The 19,967-nt window shown below is 37.1% G+C and overlaps 1 protein-coding gene across 2 annotated transcripts in view; it reads left to right on the forward strand.

Moving 5' to 3' along the window:
• Window positions 1–19,967, forward strand: part of CNTNAP2 (contactin associated protein like 2) — a 2,305,108-nt gene that overhangs the window by 1,353,342 nt on the left and 931,799 nt on the right. For both annotated transcript variants that reach the window (XM_030826021.1, XM_030826023.1), the window contains one exon: window positions 10,343–10,449. In XM_030826021.1, the coding sequence (XP_030681881.1) occupies window positions 10,343–10,449 (107 nt within the window). The remainder of the gene's footprint in view (window positions 1–10,342; window positions 10,450–19,967) is intronic.

A 19,967-nucleotide genomic window follows, 5' to 3' on the forward strand; every position in this document is an offset into this window, starting at 1 on the left:
CAGAGAGATGTTCAATGAATCTTATTGAAATTTAATTTGGGCTGCTTTGATTATGAATGATGTTGAACATTTTTTATATGTTTAAAAGTTATGTGTTTTTTTTCTGTGAATTGCCCTGTTCGTACCCTTTACTCATATTTCAATTAAATTGTTTCTCATTAGTTCCTGAGTATTCTTTATAGGATAAAGAAAATGGCTCTTTGTCTACCATATTAAAATATGCTTACCAATTTGTCTTTGGATTTGGCTATGTTTGATCACTCAAGATTTAAAAAAAAATTATGTAGTCAAATTTATTAATGGTTCCTGGATTTGTGTCTTCATTAGGAAGACCCTCCATATTAGTTGTTTATAAAAAGAATTCCACCATACTTTATTATGTTTTATTGCCACGTTAAATCTTCATCCATCTGGAATTTATTTTGGCAAAGGAAGAAGGGGGTCTCACTCTTTTCCTCAAATGAGTAGCTGGTTGTCCTACATCATTTACTAAGTAAAGCACTTTCTCCACTGACTTAACACTGTTAACCTAATCTGTATAAGTATTTGTATTTATTTCTGGATTTTTAATTCTATTCTATTGATCTATCTATACTTTAATGCACCAATGTTAGTTTTTATTTACTGTAGACCTAGTATTTAATTATAGTATTTTATTATCTACGATGGATAATCTTACTTATTAAGCTTTAATTTCGGAATGTCCCCAGCCTCTGTGTTTATTTTTTATATCAGTTTTAGAATTCATCATGACTTTTTAAGTTTCCCATTAGTAGCGTTTGTGGTTGTATTCTCCCAACATCTAGGTAACTTGGATGTCTTTCTCATTTCCTCTCTCTATCTCTCATCTTCCTTCCTTCTACCTACATTTCACTATATATTCTCTCTCCTAGTTCATGGCTACCCATAAACTTTTCCTGGTCTGCCCCTGCAATATGTAATCAAAGATATACCAGGCTGGTCAGGCACAGTGGCTCACGCCTGTAATCCCCGCACTTTGGGAGGCCAAGGCTGGTGGATCACTTGAAGTCAGGAGTTTGAGACCAGCCTGGCCGACATGGCAAAAATCTGTTTTCTACTAAAAATACAAAAATTAGCCAGGTGTGGTGGCAGGCGCCTGTAATCCCAGCTACTCAGGAGGCTGAGGCAGGAGAATCACTTGAACCTAGGAGGCGGAGGTTTCAGTGAGCTGAGATCACCCCACTGCTCTCCAGCCTGGGTGACAGAGGGAGACTCTGTCATTTAAAAAAAAAAAAAAGATACAGCAGGTTGTGGTGAAATAAAATGTATCTATGGACGTGAAGCAGATAACTCAAACTTGATACTTAAAAGAAGTGTCATGTTACATATTCCTGTGCATTTCAGAAAATTTACTTTGGGGCACAATATTTCTTGTATCTTTTTGTTATTGTCATCTTTTTTCCTCCAGTAAAAGAGATGAGATGGAAATAAGGCTAAATATTTTTTTGGGGAGAAGTATAGTTTACAGTTATTCTAAATTTAACCCATTTTGAGAAAACAAATTATGAATTTAAATTTAAAATTTATTTTCCTAAGAGTTTCTATCAAAACCTATCAGGTTTGAAACTTCCTTGTTATATAAGAAAAGTTATTACCTCAAACTGAAAATGCCACTGATTATCACTGGTTTCTACACAGAGAGTATCTGAGGCATCTTAATTAATTTACCTCTAAGTAATCAATTAATAATATAACCCCTTTAATCCTTTCGGGTTTCTTGTGGTCTCATTCTACTCCAGGTTTTTAAGATTTTTCTACTTGGAGCATTAAAATAGCTGTTGAGTTTATTTTGCCTTTAGTTTTTCCCTTTCCTCTCTATCCTGCACCTATTACTACCTTAATATTTTAAATATATATTTATCAAGTAAGTTCATTTTTGAAGACTTTCAATGCTTTCCATGCCTAGTAAAAATGTTCTTATTGCCAAAGCTAGTTAAAACCATTCAATTTGGGGTGAAGAGACTATATCTCCATGGTGCATCTCTCGACGGCTGGCTTTATTTTGCCTCTGGATAAAGTTCAAAAATCTCTTGAACAGCAAATGGACTGTATATCATCACACAATCTCCCAGAAATACTGTTTCCTGCTATTTAACTTCTTGATAAGAAACCGTCATCAAATGGCAGAGTTTACACAGTAGGTACTCAATAAATATAAGTTGAATGAGCAAACAAAGTTACATTCTCCAAGAAAATCCCTAATGTAATAATTAATACATTTTACAATCTGAACCCAACCTATGATCGTATATTTAACATCTGTCAGTTCAGTTGTTTTCAGCTGCATGTAAGGCAACACATAAATGACTTAAATAATAGCAGCCACCAAATGTATTATGTCATAATAAGAAGGCAAGATATAGGTCAGCCTCAAAGTAGAGGAACTGCAGTCCTATTTTAGTTAGGATATGCATATTTGTTTTTTCTTTTTCTTTATTGCTTTTTTTTGGGGGGGTGGGGGGGAGGGAGTTTCGCTGTGTTGCCCAGGCTGGGGTGCAATGGCACAATCTCGGCTCACTGCAACCTCTGCCTCCCGGGTTCAAGTGATTCTCCTGCCTCACCCTCCCAAGTAGCTGGGACTGCAGGCGCCCGCCACCATGGCCAGCTAATTTTTGTATTTTTAGTAGAGATGAAGTTTCACCATGTTGGTCAGGCTGGTGAACTCCTGACCTCAGGTGATCCATCTGCTTCGGCCTCCCAAAGTGCTGTGATTACAGGTGTGAGTCACAGTGCTTGGCCTATTTGTTGTTATAATAAATACCCAAAATAACAGTGGCTTAAAACATCCAGAATTATATTTCTCTCTCATGAAAACCTTTGGGTAGGTGGCCCGGGGCTGATATGCTATCCAAAGCTCAGATTACTTAGATATTTTCTTATATATGTGTATATTTTTTTTATTATACTTTAAGTTCTAGGGTACATGTGCACAACGTGCGGGTTTGTTACATATGTATAGATATTTTCCTTTCATTCCCTCTTTTGTTCTGAGATGGCTTCTTCAGTTCTCACTATCACAGGTTCATTTCTGGAAGAATATTGGGAAGGACAAAAAAGGAGAAATAGTTCATATCCTTCCCCTTTAGGAGCTTCATCCAGACAGTGCCCATGGCACTTCCATTGTCATCAACTTAGCCACAGGGCCATGTAACTTAAAGAAAGCCTGGAAAATATTGTCTGTAACTGGTGGGGTTCTATGTCAAGATGTAAATTCTATTGCTATAGAGGAGGATCGTGAATTTTGCAGAACAATGTGCAACAGCTTAATGACTTCGTTAGGATGCCTGGCTCTTTCCTTTTTGTTCCTTGGAGACTGAAATAGCATCCCCTTCTAAAAGGCGCAGGCCACATGAAGGAGGCTGGATACCTGAGCAAGAGCAGGGTGATGACAGGAAGAAAGGGGAGAGGGCTGTGGCGTGGACATCCACAACTGTCTGCTGTGATCCTGAGTGCAGACTTTCCTTAGTGCAGACTTTCTTCTCTAGCCAAACTCACTGATTTGTTACTACACAACCACATTCTGTGCTTAACTAAACATGCAGGCCCTTGCATTCCCTCCATGTAGAAGGGGATTCCTCCTCCTTCCAGGCTACCCAAGTCTAAACTTTCTTTCAAAGATTTGTTATTCCATAAAACTTCCATACACGCATAAAACAATGGCCTATGATCTTAATTCTGTACCAATATTTCTAATATCTGGCATATGTATTTAGAACTCACTTGCTAGTTATGTTTGCATGAATAAATACAATTTCTTTAGAATGAAACTTTCTTTATTCTTTGTTTCTCAGAGTTTGTTTTAGAGTGTCTTATGTGGAACAGGCGACTGACTGATTTAAAAGAACTTAGGGTTTTTATTTAGGTTTAATACAGTTCAACCTGGAGACAGATGAATAGACAGATGGTTTTGCAGGTTCTTCTCCTGTGGGCCAGCAATCTTTCAAAAGAAATTTTATTTACAAAACAGTGAGGAATATATTGTAAAAGTTTAACTCTAAGTAAATTAGCAAAATGAGATAAAGTGAACTCTAGTTCATTATAATAAAAAAGATTTGAAAGGCAGAAAACCCAAGTTAAGTTGCTTATCTCATCGTAACAAAATTAATGATCAATAGATGTAGACCAAATATGCTTGATTTTTTTTTAAATGAAAAGTTTGGGCATAATGTCAGAGGTACACTAAATATCTTAGCATTTAAATATTTCTATAAATAAATGCTTGTTGAAGGAGCTCCATCAATATTACATTAGCGTTTCTAGTTTTATTGCTATAATGTTATGTAATAATAAAATATTAAGTTAGTTACTGGAATTGTGATTACTTTTCTATATAATTTCTATTTGAATAAAATAAATAGAAGGCAGGATAAAATAAATAGAAGACACTCCATAGAGAATATCCTTTCAACTGAAATCAAAATCTAATTAGTGTAGAAATAAAAGTAGTCAAATATTGTTGAGATCAACATAGAAGGTAATGCAGAAGAAAATACTATGATTATGGAAACAGCTCTGAGAGTCACAAGTATGAAAAATAGTATTCCAGGAAGCAAGTGTTCTAAATATATTTCTTGTCTTAATAAGCAAAAATAAAATTTCATGCTGAGATGAAGGGAAAAACTCATAAATTAAGGAGGCAATTTATACTGGAAAAATAACTTATAAATTGTTTTAAATACTGGTCCAATCATTTACAAAAATAAGCTATCAGTAACCTAGAAGCAGTGTTTTTTAAAGTTTAGAACAGGACATATTTAATGTCCAGGTGTAAAATTGGCATTAGTCTAAAAGCAAATTAAATATCCTAGCACTGTTACTTGTATGTGATCTAAGCACGGGGAACGTCTTAGCTGACCCTGAGATTGAGAATGCTGAACTTGATTTTACGAAGAAATGAAACTGCCTTTATAGTCAGTGATCACTTTCTATGAATTAAATGAAGTCTATAATCAGGTGCAGACATGATTTAACTTACTAAATGAGTTTACAAAGATTATTATATGTCACTCTGAGTAGATCAGATTAAAACATGGTAGGAGGACCTATGGAAAAGTAGTCTTAGGAGAAATTACTGAATAGATCGCGTTAGCCCTCGCTGCAGGCTGTCTTCTCTCCTTGTGCTCCGTTCCTGGGCTGTTCCTCCTCCTACTCAGTATCTGCATTCTCCTTTGAGCCCCTCGCTGCAGCGAAGCGCGATGCGCTGGAGTCTTGTTATTCCAAGCGTGGTCCTCTGATGGACCACATGAGCATCACCTGGGACCTTGTTAGGCTCTCAGAATCCCAGATTCCAATCCTAACCGCAAGAATCAGAATCTTTAAGATTTTCAAGAGATTCCTATGCACACAAAGGTTTGAGAAACACTGCTTTTGAGTCCCAGGTTTATACAGAACAGCAGTTATTCTGATACACACGGCACTGTTCATTGCGCTTGGTACCGCCAGAACATATTTCCGTGTGGATTTCTGGAGTCATGGTGCTATGACTGTAGTTTTCATGTCAGGTTTTACAAAACCAAATATGGTTTTAAAGGTAACACAAAGATTTGATTTCATTTTATTTTAAAATGTCTATTTTAACTTTAAACACTGTAGGTAAAAAATCTTCAACATGCGTTGATGATTACCAAGGCATGCAGTTATGCTGTCAGGCTAACATTTTTTAGATTTGAAATAAAATTTCTTCCACTATCCCTGCTTAATTAAATAATGTCCATAAACTACAGAGTAAGCTACTACAAACAAACAAATCTGGTACCATTTGCAGTTTCTTCTATTTGTGAATCCCAAATTTCCCAATGCTTTGCAATTAAAATCAAGTTCAGAAATAAAAGAGAAGCTATGGGTAAAATAAAAGCGCAACTGTCATCCACAGCCCTGGATTGAACTGCAACATCCATCTCAGCCACTCTGTCCATGTTGATTTATTTTGCTTTAAGTAATTGCAGCCCATTTGACCTTCTAAAATATAGCTTTCGTTTGTCTTATGTATTGGAGTCTAAATGAATTTTATTTGAATAAAATGCATTCGATGCATTGAACTAAGTATGAGTTCGATGGAGAAGGCAGGGCTGTTTGCAGCCCGAGTAAATTGGATGCATCACTTCTCCTGGAGTCACTTGATCACAACAAATTGACACCTGCCAACTTCTCCCCTTTACCTTCCTGATCCTGGTCAAGTCATTCTCAAGTAGAAGCAGTCAACTCATTTTTATTCATTGTTGATGTGAACCAAACTGTCAAGCTAGGACATGCCATGAAACAAATTACACATTCCTTGTGGCTACTAAAAAAAATTAGTTTATTAGCGCAAGAGTCTGGATTTGAGAATAAAATCATAGATACAAATAATCTATATTTCTCACAGTAAAAGAGATATTTCTTCTGAAATTACTCCAGTTTCTTGGTGGTGTAACATTCTAGAGTTGCATTCATCCATTCTTTCAGTCACTGTGTCAATAGGCAGTTACTGAGCATGCACCTAGTTATGTAAAGAATTATAAGGTAAAAACCCCTAATAGTAAGAATGTCAGTTCAGAAGAGACAGGTGCTCAACAAACCATTGCTAAGAAATGTAATAGTGGTATATTGGACATAGGTTACTGGTTCAGTGGAAATACAGAAGAAATAATAGGAAAGAGGTAGCTAGGTTAATTAGTATTTTGTTTTGCTTGGTAACTGGTCCTAACTTTTAAAAAATATATATATGCTGATAGAGTTTGCAATTATATTTGAACAAGTTGGTTAGGAAATAAAACATTTTCCACCATTAAGAATTAGAATACCTATAATCATCATAGGGAGAATGTCAATTTTAATAATAAGAATCAGGCCGGTGCGGTGGCTCATGCCTCTAATTCCAGCACTTTGGGAGGCCGAGGCAGGCAGATCACGAGGTCAGGAGATCGAGGCCATCCTGGCTAACATGGTGAAACCCCATCTCTACAAAAAATACAAAAATATTAGCTGGGCGAGGTGGCAGGCGCCTGTGGTCCCAGCTGCTCAGGAGGCTGAGGCAGGAGAATGGCGTGAACCTGGGAGACGGAGCTTGCAGTGAGCTGAGATCGCGCCACTGTACTCCAGCCTGGGCGACTGAGCGAGATTCCATCTCAATAAATAAATAAATAAATAAATAAGAATCGGCCAGGGGCTCTGGCTCATGCCTGTAATCCCAGCACTCTGGGAGGCTGAGGTGGGTGAATCACTTGAGGTCCGGAGTTCGGCACCAGCCTGACCTACATGGTGAAACCCTGTCTCTAATAAAAATACAAAAATTAGCTGGATGTCATGGTACACACCTGTGATCCCAGCTACTTGGGTGGCTGAGGCAGAGGAACCATTTTAACCCAGGAGGCGGAGGTTGCAGTGAGCCGAGATGGTGCCACTGCACCCCAGCCTGGGTGACTCTGTCTCAAAAATAAATCAGTAAATAAATTAATAAATAATAAAAGTAAGAATTATAAGAAAGAAAAATATTAAAATTGTATCTAAATAAAAAAATACTTTTAAAGAAATCCTTAATACTGAATTTTTGAAGTACAGTTGGACCTCTATATTTGTGAATCCGTCTGTGGATCCAACCAATGGCAAATAGAAAAAAATTAAAAATAACAATACAATGATAAATCTAATCTAAAGATGATTTAAATTATATGGGAGGCTGTGCATAGGTTATATGCAAATACTACACCATTTTATAACAGGGACTTGAAAATGCGTGGATTTGCGTATCTATGGGGTGAGTGGGAGGTGGTGTGGAACAATCCCCCCACAGATAGAGAGGGCTGACTTGTATTCATTAATCTCACTTGATGGATATGTGCTTTTTGCATGCGTGTAAGAACACAGTAATCTTTTCTATCATCGAGATGATTTTCTACTTTGCCCATTATTTACACCACATTTAGATTCCAGCCTGGTTTTCCTCTGCTGCACAATACACTTCTGCACTGCTTCCCCCGAATTAATTGATATAATGAGCTGATGTAAATTACTTTCAATATTAGGCTGAACTAATATTAACCCGCAATAATTTAAAAAGTAAGTATACCATACAACACCATATACGTACTGAATTCCAAAATTAAGTATCAAGGATGTTTTAGTTTCGTGTAATTTTGAAGTGTCTAGCCCATTTCTTCCTTCCATCATATGGAGAACCACCTGCTCTGGATGGAAACACCTTCTGCTGTGTGTGTTGCCATGCCTCAGGGCCTGTACAGAATAGTGGCTATAGGAAAGGACCCTCACAACCCTGCACCTCCCACTGCTTTCACTCTTCCGCCTCCTTATCAGTGCTTTTCTCACCTATTCTGCTAGGAACGATTTTCAACATTTTCATCATAAACATACAACTCTTCTTTTCAGGCCCAGGTGAAGTGTTCTGAACTTTATGAAGCCCTTTGTTTATCATCCACCTGTGACTCCTCTAGTATCCAAATTTCTACAGCGTTTCATGTATCTTTATGACTCGTCAAATTCTTCCGGGTTTGCATTTTTCATGAATCAGATCCCAACCCCACCTCCACTCAAATTTGGAGATGAAACATCTTTGTAGCCTTGATAACACTGAGCCCAAATTTTATTAAAAGTGTCCGTTAAATTTAGGGTGAATTTTCCATCCCTCATGATAATTCAGCAAGATGCTTTTGTTTATAGTGTATTTTTCCCCAATGTTCTTCCTCTCATTTTCTTCTCTTAAGAGTCCTGTCCATTTATTGAGTCTCAAACTAAAAGCTTTTAATTGTGCCCAAAATGTACATGTGATTCCTCATGTGAAGTCCCATAGTACTTTATTTGTCCCTGAATTATGCTCTTTTTCATTTCTTCCTTGCACTGTAGTTTTCATACATACTGTATGTACTTCTGTATGAACTATGAGCTCTTCTGCCAGGCTGTGAATACAGTCTTAGTAATCTTCTGTTTTCCACAGTGCTGTGCATATAGCAAGTGCTCAATCAATGTTTGTTGCAGGAGTAAAAGTTTGTACGAAGTTGTGGAAGAACAGCAAGCTACTCAGAGCCAGGGGCCCCATGCCAAACTGAGCCAAGCCCAGCTACAGGTGGTTTTAGGCATGGATAGTGGTAAATTGAGAACAGGAGTCAGAGAATGCTATTTCTGAGGCCAGCTCTATCAGATTTTGTAGCAGGGAGCTGCTAGGGCATTATGATAAAGGAGTTGCTTACAGGGTCGTTCTTTATCTGTCCTTTGCCTGTGACCCACGGTTATAGATTCTGCTATTTTAATCTGGGAAAGTTTTCCTGTTTTTGACAGTTCCCTACTAAAGTCTAGATGTTCTTTGTGAATACTGGTACATCACAATGAATACCTTTGTTATCTGTGAGCATCTTCAGCAGGATTATAACAAAAATCAGGTTGTGGGGTAGATGGAGAGAGGAATTGATGGGAGGGATGAGCGGATGGAACCAGGAGAAAGGAAAGGGTTTGTGCCATTGAAACAGGGGTGTTTCAGGACAAATTTCAGCCTCACAATTTCTGAGGTACAGTCAAGCTGTGCCCTGGAGGTTGTATTTCAGAAATCTACAGCTTCCATTTATTGGCCCACTATTTCCTGCCTATTAATTATCTGTTAATACTTCATGAACATTATCTCCAAACCTTAAAATTATTCGTAAGATAGAATTATTCTGTTTTTCAAAGGTGAAAACTAAGGTTCAGAAAGGTTCAATTAAGTAGTTACAATTAGTCATCTTAATAAAAAGATATAGATTTGAACACAAAACCTGTATCTTTTCCTCTGCATTATGCTTGCCGCCTCTTTAAGCAGGCTGCTTTAGTTATCCAGCAGGAAATAGGTGTTTGGAAGACTTCGAAATCTTTTCTAAGTTAGTATATTTTCATTGATGTTATCGTGACATTATTTCAAAAACTTAAATTGCTGTGAAAAACTTGGTGATACCCCTCTTTACGTCAGTATTTGGCTTGACAAAGATAGAATAAAACAAGAAATAAGACAGCTTATCTTCGATCTTTCACCAGGAGGGAGCTTAGCTGCTGTCTTTGTTTTGGGGTAAAAGAAAAATAAAATGAATCTGTGATATTCAAGTAAATCCCTCAGTTGTTTGTTAGTGTCTACTGTTTACTCAAAACTGGGAAGCTCCAGGCCTGTGATACATCATCTTTGTTGCGCTTGGCACCTTCTGTCATGAATCATATTAATCTGCTTAAACTAACAAGGATTAATTGCCTTGGTAAGGCAACCTGGCATTGAAATGATATATTGCCCAGACAGCTTGGAATTTGGCCACTCATAAATCTCATTTGTTTGTTGGTTTATTTCTGTTTGTCTTTCTCTCTCTGACAGATGTGTGCCCAATCACTGTGAGCATGGTGGAAAGTGCTCGCAAACATGGGACAGCTTCAAATGCACTTGTGATGAGACAGGATACAGTGGGGCCACCTGCCACAACTGTGAGTGCCAATTTATCTCACTTTAATCTTGTAATTGCATGAGAATCTCAAGTCTTGAGCTGTGCTTTGAAGCTCAGCAACCTGAATAATCCACATAATACATCACTCGAATCTGAAAAACCAAGATTCCAATTGTCATTTCTACAAAAAAATATATATATACTATTCTACTTGTTAAAATATGTTCTCTCTTGGCAAATGACTCGAAGGATCAACATTTCCTCTGTTCCATAAACACATAGTTGAGATTGGAAGGCCAAACTTGGATTCGCCTCTCTGTGTCTAACCCACGTCTGTTGGGTCGATTGTTTGGGAAATTGTGTTAGTGTGATATCTCTGACTGGACCTTCATTTATCAATTAATCAGAGAGGGAGACGGAGTGTAATTGGAACGTTTAGTTTCTGGATGATGGCTGCCTCATGCTTTAGCCCAACTATTTGATGACCTGTTTTTAGATCAAAGAAATGAGTCCGAAATGGAATATCTAAAAGCCAATAGATAAAATACATAAGAAGGTAATAAAATGAAAACATAAGAAGGTAAAAATATTTTAAAATGGCAAAAAAAAAGTAACATGCAAAAATGACTAGTGAAACACATATGTGCCTTGGTTTATATAAATAGCTTTATTCCAAAAGGTTAAATAAAAAATAAATTTTCGTACTTAAAAAATGTAGTGCTAACTCTTTTAATTATAATATTAATTTTCCAATAACGCATCGCCATTTGCAAAACACTTTTGAAAACAAAGCACTTTTGAAAACATATTTGGCATAAATCATATAATTACGAGAAGAGAGTCAACTGTTAGTGTGTGCGTGTGTGTGTGTGTGTGTGTGTGTGTGTGTGTGTGTGTGTGTGTGTGTAGGGAAGGAAGAGCAAGAGAAAAAGAGAGATACAACCTTCTCTCAATATGCCCAAACACTGAAACTCTAATATCTAAATGCTCTGATTATGCAAACAGATTTCTCTTCACTTTACTTTTAGGAAATAGTTACAAGCAAGCTATCTCAGAGTAGAGCCCTGGGTATAGTAAAAAAAAAAATGTCATACAGCTCTCTAAGCCTTTCCATTGTGTTATTTGTAGTAATGTGCAAGAAGAAATTGTGTTTTGAATATATTGTAAAATGTTGACTTACAAAGTTACACACATTTGTTTAGGTAGATATTCAAAAACTAGAGGCAAAGGAAATCTTGACAAAACTAACAATAGAAAGATGTCAAGAAGGTCAAAATAGATACTAGATTCATTATCTGTGTTTACATATATGAAAGTGTTTTAATGAATAAACAAAAATGATTGACATTGAAATTAACTCAAAGAGTTATAACTAAAATTGTTCCTTAGCAGTCACATCAAAATATTAACCTTCAGTATGTGACATTTATTAAATATAATATGATGCTAGAATTACGTTGATGAAACTGGGTACCTTCACTCCACTAGCATAATTTGTATCGTGTGTTATAAATACCATATTTAATTACAAGGGAGCTTGTTCCTGAAATACAGTAATGCTAACCAATGGTCAAGAGCAAATCGGTGGTGGTTGCAGGGACTTTCTATCTCAGTGATGGCTTTTATATTGAACTGAAAAGCAAGTTATTCTTTTTTTATAGCTGTTTCCATCATTAAAATACACAGCAAAAAGGCAAAAAAAAATTAAAATGTATGCTACTGGTTGAGTAGCTGCGGTTTGTTTTGTTTTTTTAAAGGTAATGACTCCAAGGATTAGAAATGTCCTAAGTGTGTTTAGGTTTGGCGCTAGTGGCCAGCTCGAAAGGTAAAAGACGAAAATTGTCTTTTGTTCTGCTGCTCCTTCCTACTTGTTCCTTGCTCCATTTTGTTGGATCTTTAAAAGCAGAATCATTCTTTTTAATAATAAAAGCCTGATCTTTTGTTGTCTTCTCCAAACGAAGCCAAAATTTTGAATATCCAACGTGTGCATAAATAGAGGTGAAAAGACCATACTGGAAAATTCAAGAGAGGGTTGGCTGTGACTTTTTTCTTTCGAAAAATATACATTGTAGCTTATTGAACGCCATTTGCCTCCTAATAACCTGAAAGACTTGATACAGTGTTACTTACCCACATGGATGAGATTTGCAGTTGCTTATTCTGTATTCTGTGGGTGTGAACTTTGTAAGTAACGTAAAATATTTTGCTTCATTATTTCCTACAGAAGACAAAGCATTCATCTTGAAAAGAAATCATGCTAATTATTTTAAATAGTATTTTTTATTTTAAAAAAAGCAGCTAAGAGCTAAAGTTTAATATAATAGAACATTTGTTAGAGTTTCAAACATTACAGGCTACAATATTTTAGCACACCTTCTACACCAGCCCGGGCTTGGTCAGGATGAGACAGCAGTGCTATGAGTGACCTGTGATCATCCAGGCTAGAAGCTCTAGTTCAAGATGGAACAGAGAAGCCTTTTTGCTTGGTCACACTGCCTTGTGTTGACTTTGACTCTGCCATTTTCTTACTTGTACCCTAGGCCATTTAAATTCTTGGAGCTTCAGTTTTCTCCTGTAGGAATAGATAATTAGCAGTGCTCACCTCATCAAGCCATTGTGAGACTAAATGAAATGATGCACGGAAGAGGCTGAGAAAAACTTTGGCATATGTGGTACTCAATAAATTTTTGTCATTTCATCACTTTCAGAGCAATTGTCCTTTTCCTTTGAACTTCTATACCCATAATTGCCCAAACCACACAATGTGTCTCTTAATTTAATGTCACCATACATTGTTTGCTATCACTTTTATGGCAGATTTGGACTGCAGTCAATGATCGGTTTCCATAGTATTTTTCTCTAGAAGAATTGAAGAGCATTAAGAGAAATCTGTATGCCTCCTAAACTGATGTCTCTTGTTTTCATCTGTTGGTTTGTGTGTCCGTGGGGACTTTGTTTTTACATAAATTATCTGTAGGGCTTAGAGGACTGTCATTTGTGAACCACTCCCCTGAGCAGCCAAGATGTCTCTCTTTGGGTTCAGTAGACAATTCAATCCCACAGACAAAGCCAAAGATCACAGAAGATAGTCAGATCACAGGAAAGGGAAAGCTGGTTTTTGTTGTTTAAAAACAAAAGAGGCTAGTTTGTTACAAAATGCAAATACATTAAATTGTTGAAGTTTTATACTTGAAAAAATTTTCCGATACAGGCATTCCACGCTCCATAAATCCTTTAAGAACTGACTAGTAGCATATCTGAACATCAAACCATGACAAAGGAATTAAAATGATCATGTTGAATAGTTTGTGTTTATTATATTGACTTATCCCTGCTTCACTCTCCCAAAAGCACTGTAAGAATGTATCTTTTGTTTGGAGATGGAGTCTCACTCTGTCATCTAGGCTGGAGTGCAGTGGCATGATCTTGGTTCACTGCAACCTCTGCCTCTCAGGTTCAAGCAATTCTGCCGCCTCAGCCTCCCAAGTAGGTGGGACTACAGGCACGTGCCACCATGCCCGGCTAATTTTATGTATTTTTAGTATAAATGGGATTTCACTGTGTTAGCCAGGATGGTCTGGATCTCCTGACCTCATGATCCACCTGCATTGGCCTCCCAAAGTGCTGGGATTACAAGTATGAGCCACCATGCCTGGCCAATCATTCTTATATATACTATTAGTACCTTGTGTGGAACTGCTCTAAAAATTCCTTAGAATATCCTCAATAATATGAAAACTTTTGGCTAATTTAATAAATGCATGAGGTTAAAGGATAGTATTTTAGTGTTTGACAAAAATAAGCAATGTTAGCTTTGGAAATTTATTAAATGTCAGATGTGCATTCTGACAGAAAATATTTTTGCAGATCTTTTTATTAAAGGAGAGATTTTCACGTTGCCCAAATACATAGACATAATGTTTCCAGGGGAAACAGAAGGAGATAAACTAGATGACCTATATAATTCTCTTTTAATTTTAAAATCACGAGATTTAAAAATTCTGAAATACTAGTAAGGAACAGGTCCCGACATTGCCAAACAAAGCAAAAGTAAAATGTTTTCTACCAATGTTAGAGAAAAATTTAAATGTAAAAGGTAACAATTGTACATGCTGTATGCTGGAGCATTTCCTATGGGTTCATACATGTGTAAACTGTAAGTTGTGCTGCACCTTATCATAGCACACATGAGAGGCACAGTGGATTTCAACAGCCCATACCATGTTGTTGATAATCCATTTCACCTATAATTGATATAATTCAAAGAATAATTTTCAAAACAAATTGAATCCTACTTGCTGTAGTCACACTAACTTAGGGCATAAAGACCTAGATTTATTGGCATGAAGAAACTTGGTGTCTCTGTCCATTTGGAGTTTCTACAACTTAGGCATCAGTGATAACTTGGAGTTTGAGCATTGCTACAAAAACAAGCAGTCATTGGGTAGAATTGCGTTGGATATGGTATTAGTCCGTTCTCACACTGCTAGAAAGTAATACCCGAGACTGGATAATTTAGAATGAAAAGAGGTTTGACTCACAGTTCCACATAGCTGGGGAGGCCTCAGGAAACTTACAATCATGGTGGAAGGTGAAGGGGAAGCAAGGACCTTCTTGACATGGTGGCAGGAGAGAGAATTGCATGTGAACGGGGAAGCACCCCTTATAAAACCATCGTCTCATGAGAACTCACTCACTATCATGAGAACAGCATAGAGGAACTTCACCCATGATCCAATCACCTCCCTGCCTTGACGTTTGGAGATTACAGGTCCCTCCCTCAACACGTGGGGATTACAATTCAAGGTGAGATTTGGGTGGGGACACAGAGCCAAACCATATCAGGTATCTAAAATAAAACTTACATATTTAGCCTTATGGAATTGGAATCCATCCTTTGGGGCAAGTTGACCTGGCTTGCCAGGTCCTGTGTGATATGGCCATGTCTTTAACCTGATTTCCTCCCCTACTTCTCCTCCCATTCTCCCCTTCAGTGTACTGGCCTTCTTTCAGTCTTTGATGCTTGCCCTGCACTTTCACACTCTTCCCCCTCCTATACCACTACCCCCCACCACAGGACATTTGCACATCTCCTCCTTTGCTTTGTCTAGTACATTTCTACTCCTCCCTCAGATTTCAGCTCAGCAGTCATCTCAGAAAAGCTTTCCATGACCCTGTAGTTAGGTCAAACCCTCTTATTCTAAAACACACATATCTCTTTTGGCACTAGCAATGGTTATGATTTTGCATTTATTATTCATAATGATTTAATATCTTTCTCCTCTACTAGACTATACATCTCTGGCAGGAGGTGTTGCCACATTTCATCCACCATTTTAAACCTGAAGTTTGCCCAGCACAGACTATGCATGCAGTGAATATGCACTGCCTCCAAGCATTCTTGAATGTCAAAGAGTATCCAGAGCAACAAGTGTTTTCTTTAAATTTCATTCAATGCCCTCTATACAAATTTATGAATATAGTGAAGCTATAAGGAGACAGTATACTTACAGTGAAAAAAGAGAAATAGAATCAAGTCCAATAACAAAATATGGATAAATGGAAGGCAGAGAGGGTAGTAACAATAATAATACCAAAAACTACAAGACATTAAATATTATTCTAAGAAATTATATGGAGGAATTTAGGATATTAGCAAAAAAATCTACATATTTCAAATTATCTTTAAGGAAAATATTGTGCCATGTTAAGACACCCCATTCATTACTGCAATTTGTGAGAACTATGACATTATAGTAACAATAGCAAAGTAAGTTGCAACAAAGATGATATCTTAGCTCAGCAATCTCCAACCTTTTTTGGCACCAGGGGCCAGGTTCATAGGAGACAGTTTTTCTACAGACCAGGGTTGGGGAAGGGGATGAGGGGATGGCTCGGGATGAAACTATTCCACCTCAGATCACCAGGCATTAGTTGGATTCTAATAAGGAGTGCACGACCTCGATTCCTCACATGCACAGTTCACAACAGAGTTCAGGTTCCCATGAGAATCTAGTGCTGCCGCTGATCTGACAGGAGACAGAGCTCAGGTGGGAATGCCCGCCTCCTGTTGTGAAGCCCAGTTCCTAATGGGTTAGGGACCCCTTATGTCATAGAGTGTGATCAATTACTATACTGGCTAACTGTAGGAGTTATTCTAAACTAGATACAGATATGTTTAAATGTTGACTAGTACATGACAAGAAGTTTATTTTAAACTATAAAATTTGAATAACATGAACATAACAATCTTTTGATTTATCATGTAATGTTATACGTGTATCCTTGCTACAGGGAAGTTATGGAGAGGGGAAAACACTCAGGGTTTGCAATTAGATGTCCTGATGTCAAACTATCAGATCCTTAGGCTATGTGGCCAAACTTACTTCTCCATCAGCTGGACATGCCTAAGTTCCAGAAAAATGACTTGTCTCCATACTTTATAAATCCTCTGTTCCCTCAAACACGCTTGCTGCGTTAGTGTGGATTTCACTTATACTTATAGAAGGTGAAGTCAGCTTTTCCAGTCCATGCCACAGGTTACTGACAGCAATAAAATGGGAATTATTGAGATTTAATCACTTTCCTCCCCATCTCTCCGCCCCCGCTGCTCTGTGCTATCTTGGCTTTGTGTTTTTAGACAAGTGATTTAATGTCTCTAAACTTCAGTTTCCTCTTGAAAATTCAATGAGATATTGTTTATTAAAGTACTTTTTAATGTACCCCAGAACTTAAAGTATAATAAAAAAAAGTGCTTTTTAAATTCAGAAAATGTCCTACTTTTAAAGAACTTATGCCACTAAGTTTCAAAAAAAACAGCTAGTCAAATTTTACTTTGAGTATAATCACATCTACTGATCAGTGTACTCTTCATCCGGTACACAGGCCATATTTTCATATCAGTGATTCTCAGGGAAAAGATCATAGGATATCTCAATATCTCAGTAAATGCTCATTGAAAAGAGAAAGGTTTTTATTAGCAAGTATAATAGCCACACTGGCTGATTTATATGCACGGGGTACATCTACTCTTTCTAATCTAGACATGGTATTATGTAGTCTGGTTGTGCTTCTGTGTTATCAAGTGAGCAGCTACCAAATTCCTTCAATTTTACTTTCCATCCCATTCCCACACCATGATCTGTGTCAGATGCTCAGTGTGTCCCTGTTATTAAGGAGTGACTATGGGACCCAACCGCAGGACCACAGGACACTAAGGACCCATATTGCTACCAGCGCTTATTCATTCATCAATATATTGAGAGCTGACTCCATTCCATGTATGGAATAGATACTGGAGTGTGAAGTAGAGAGGGCAGGAATACTAGGATGTAGCCCTCTCCAAAAATGTGCGTAGTTTTGGAGGGATGTAGCCCCCTCCAAAAATGTGTATAGTTTCATTAAAAATAAAAGATCTTATCACCTTACTTCCACATCTCTGGTTCACCGGGATTGTGATCTAGGAATAAATTCTATGTATTCTTACCTCTTAGAATCTAGCTTGGCATTTTTCATGCTTACAAAATATGGATACATGTAGACACATAGGGGAAAAAATAAAATTATTTAATACTTTGTCACAAATTGTTTGTTTTAAGCAATTATTTTAACTTTTCAGATTGTATTCTCAAAGGATTTGTTTGCTTTATTTCTGGGTTTGTTTTTCTAACCATATGGACAGGGAGAAATCAGGGTGAGGTGATGCAACTTCAGCATGGTGCTTGGTAGAGAATATGGTGTTCAATAGAATATATGCAAGTCAAATGTTAATAAGCCCCTGCTCAGCTGTATGTATTCTCTAGAGGAAAAGCTCCCATTCTCACCAGGACTAAAGCATTGGGAGCTAAGGGAAACAATGGCAAGTGATGTCACTTCCTGAAATCACACTTTTTGCACAAAGAAACAATCATCGCAGCAGCTCCTTTACTCTCATATTCATCTGGCACCTACAGATAAAATAAGATGGAAAGAGCTGTGAAAGTACTACCTGGGTAGAAATGTTGGAAGGGGATTTAAAGGCCATTCTATCTTTCGGCCACAACGAAATAAATTACACTGGATTAAAATAGTGCAGGTCATTTGCAGAAACACAGCCCAAGGACCTTTACTTTTCTAAGGCAGACTAAATTTCAAATTAATCCCTTCTTTCATGCCTTGCTTTAGAGTGATGACCAAGATTAAATATAGAAAGAAAGGATTTAATTTCGGTTTTGCAAAGACTCTTTCAATAGTTTCAAAAATATGTCTTTCTCTTTGAGTCTTGGCAAAAAAAAAAAAAAAGTTGATCTGCAAATGCATATTGAAAAGCAGTGTGCTGTAGAGACTTGCTGTGATCCTATGAACTTCTCCGAAGCTATAAAATGCCAGTGCTAGGTCTTCAGGGAGCTGGCATTATTCATTAAACTCCCTATAGTTTGAATCCCAGTGTATGTTTTATCCAAGGTTCAGAGTGAAGAGAAAAAGGAATAGAAAACACCCATTTTAACACTTTTGTCATGTTTAATTAAGGAAAAAAAGTCTATAGGGAAAGAGTCTAGTTTAATTTGAAGATAAGGAAGGGAACTTCAGGAAGGTTAATATCTGCTCAGAAAACAGGGAAGAGAATTAGAGTAAAAAATAATATGTGTCTCTCCTTTGATACTTTTTAACTTCTCTGAAACCAAACTATGTTTGGTTTCCATTTTGACATTAGTCACTAAGTTTCCGTGGCAAGTCTTTAGCTTTTCAAACTTGGTGTACAGGATTATCTTTAAATCACAGACAGTTTCAACTCATTCCACAATATTATGCATCTCTTTTGTATGTGGCACACCATGTGAATACAAAAGCATAGATGAGAGCCATTCTCCTTATGAAGTATACAAGGTAGTTTTAAAGGAAAGCAGGATAAGTAATAAAAGCATTAATACATTATAAGAAGGTAACAGATATTTATATGTCCAACTAGTATCAAGGCAAGTATGTATGATATGAGAGATAACAATATGAACCAAGATATTTGGGAAGACGTTCAAGCAGGAACGGAACTCTGAGCTAAGTTCCTTTCAGAGTTCTGTAGAGAAACAGAACTAATTGCTAAATATTCAAAAAATTTTGAATTGATTGTTTAACCTTGGTAAACCTTGGTAGCTTGAACCAGAACCTTGGTGTAAACCTTGGTAGCTTGAACCAGACCACAGTGGAAGAATGTATACTGGGGAAATTGACAAACCCTTTAAAACAAGATACTTTTAATAGAGCTGGTTTACTAGCACACTACTGCCCTGTTTCATTATTAATAAAACAAGAATAATAGTATGTGCCTGCCAATATTATTGTGAAGGGTTCAGATGATTTGTAAAATGTCTAACATGTTGTCTGCTATGTAGTCAATTCTCAATAGATGACAGCCATGGTTATAAATGTAATACTGTGAAGAGATTGGTCTTGTTAAAGGAGCAGCAGGGTACAGATTTGAATCATGGGTGAAGCTAGCCCAGAAGACAGTGGTTTTTCAGCACTGCTGTATCAAAGCATAACTTCAGATGCTATTTTTTCATAAGTCATTTTTTTCAATCA

The sequence above is a fragment of the Nomascus leucogenys genome, chromosome 13, assembly GCF_006542625.1.
Source record: "Nomascus leucogenys isolate Asia chromosome 13, Asia_NLE_v1, whole genome shotgun sequence".
Classification (NCBI taxonomy): domain Eukaryota; kingdom Metazoa; phylum Chordata; class Mammalia; order Primates; family Hylobatidae; genus Nomascus; species Nomascus leucogenys.